At 39.3% G+C, this 2500-nt stretch overlaps 1 protein-coding gene across 3 annotated transcripts in view; it reads right to left on the reverse strand.

The window, feature by feature from the left end:
• LOC125036472 (CD109 antigen-like) overlaps positions 1 to 2500 on the reverse strand; it is a 229890-nt gene that overhangs the window by 20690 nt on the left and 206700 nt on the right. For all 3 annotated transcript variants that reach the window (XM_047629072.1, XM_047629070.1, XM_047629071.1), the window contains 3 exons: positions 2015 to 2221; positions 919 to 1094; positions 114 to 233 (listed from right to left, as the gene is read on the reverse strand). In XM_047629072.1, the coding sequence (XP_047485028.1) occupies positions 114 to 233; positions 919 to 1094; positions 2015 to 2221 (503 nt within the window). The remainder of the gene's footprint in view (positions 1 to 113; positions 234 to 918; positions 1095 to 2014; positions 2222 to 2500) is intronic.

A 2500-nucleotide genomic window follows, 5' to 3' on the forward strand; every position in this document is an offset into this window, starting at 1 on the left:
CAAAAACATTAACAACAACAGCATTAAAAACAACAATAACAAATTTAACAACAACAATAACAACAACAAAAATAACAACAACAACACTAACACCAAAACAACAGCTCTCTTACCTTAGCGCCTTGTCGGTGACCTGAGGATCCACGTAGAGCAAATGGGACCAGTTGACCGACACCTCATTCAGAGCCCGGATGACCAGTGACGTCACCCACACGGAAGAGGTCTGGCTCGTTCTGGCGGGAAATTCAAAAGGGTTGAGTATTAATTTTTCACTTTTTTGGTTTTCTTTTTAATATTACGAGCTACTTGACTTCTGTGGGGAGTTAGTTCGTTTCGAAGTGTTGTTTGATTTATGTACTGGGTGATATGTGTTAGTTTTAGTGTGAAAGTAAGTGGATAGATGAATGATCTTGTCTATAAAACATGGCATTAATTTCAATTAGATAAAACTGCAAGTATTAATTAACTAATTAATACAGGAGAAAGAAGAAGAAGAAAAAAAGAACTAGTATAAACAAAAAGAAAAAAAAAAAGGACGATGAGGAAGGAAGAAAAAAAATGGAAGAAATAGAAAAAAAAAATGGAAAATAGAAAAGATAAAAAAAAGACAAAGAAAATAAGAAAAGGAAATAAAAAAAAAACGAAACGAAGAAAAAGAAGAAAAGAATCAGACAAAAGACAAAAAGAGAAAAAAAACAGGTAAAGAAAAAACAAGAATAATAATAATAAAATAATAATAATAATAAATAAATAAAAGAAGAATAATATAAAATAAAAATAAAGAGGACAACACAAAACCAAACCAGAAGCTTGAAAACAAAACAAGAACAACAAAGAACCAATATAACGACCAGCCCCTCCAGCCCCCCCCTCAGAAAAAAAAAAAAAACACACACAAAAAAACACACTCGAACCGACCTATAATACTTGAATCCTCCGTCCCTCGTCTGGTACGCGAGGAGAGTCTGGTACAACAGAGCCAGGCGCCGGAACACCTCCCTCTGGTTAATGGGCGGCTCTTGCTTCAGCTCGCTCCAGTGACGCATCTGAAGCACCGTCATCAGGAAGCTAAACACCACGGGCTCGCAGCCGACCTGTGGGCGTGGGCGGTGTGGGTGGATGGAGGTTTGGGTGGGTGGGTATTGGTGGGAGGGAGTGTGGATGGGTGGGCGTAGGGGTGGGTATTGGTGGGAGGGAGTGTGGATGGGTGGGCGTAGGGGTGGGTGTGGGTGGATAGGTGGATGGGTGTGGGTTGGTGTGGGATGGTTGGGTGTGGGTGGGTGGGTGTAGATGGGTGTAAGTGGATAGGTGTGGGTGGGGATGGGTGGGAGGGCGGAAGGGGTGGATGGGACGTGGGTTCGGGTGGGTGTGGGTGCAGGTGTATGTGGGTGTACGGGCGTGGCGGACGGGTGTATAGGTGTGGGTGTGGGTGTGTGAGTATGTGGAGGGAAAGAGGGAGAGATAGGGGTGGTTAGTGATTAATACAATTTGGATGTATGATTGCATTATAATCTTTAAACAATGATAGTAATAATAACGACACAGCAGAAACATGAATAATATTAACGTAACTGTCATCATGATTATCATTGTTATCATTAGAACAATATCTATAGCAACAAATATGATTACATTAATATCAACGATAAGAATGGTAATTCCAAAAATAATAACAAAATTATGGTGATGATGATGATGATGATAGCAATGATAATAATAGTAATAATAATAATAATAATAATAATGATAATGATGATAATAATAATAATAATAATAATAATAATAATAATGATAACAATAATAACAACAACAATAATAATAATAATAATAATAATAAAAATAATAATAATGATAATAATGATAACAATAATGATAATAATAATAATATAATAATAATAATAATAATAATATAATAATAATAATGATAACAATAATAATAACAACAATAATGACGACAATGACGATCATAAAGATAACCCCCATCGCACCCACAAAACCCATTCAAAACACTAACCGTGGGAAGCCCAAGCAGAGTCTGAGCTGTCGCGGGCGTGTCGGGAACAACAGCACCCACAGTATCCCCGAAGACAGCGACGTGGGCGTGATCAGACCCCGGCACGAGACTATCGGACATGTTGACATCCAGGAAGGTGAAGATATAGGCGCGGTTACTCAGGTCCAGCAGGAGGGATGTGTGGAATTCCTGGGCAGCACCTAAGGGCTGTGGGTGGGGAGAGAGGGGGGGGGGAGAAGGTTTTAATATTGGTCAGATAAGAGATGGTGGGGAGGGGAGGGGGAGGGGGGGGTGTTGATAATGTTGAGATAACAGATGGAAGGAAAGGGGGGGTGGGGATGTTGATAATATTGAGATAACAGATGGAAGGAAAGGGGAAGAAAGTGTTGATAATATGTAGATAATGAAATAGAAAGAGGAAGAGAGTGTCAACAATGTTCAGATATAAAATGGAGGGAAGATGGGAAGAAAGTGATGATAAAGATG

The sequence above is a fragment of the Penaeus chinensis genome, chromosome 21 (genome assembly GCF_019202785.1).
Source record: "Penaeus chinensis breed Huanghai No. 1 chromosome 21, ASM1920278v2, whole genome shotgun sequence".
NCBI classification, from domain to species: Eukaryota; Metazoa; Arthropoda; class Malacostraca; order Decapoda; family Penaeidae; genus Penaeus; species Penaeus chinensis.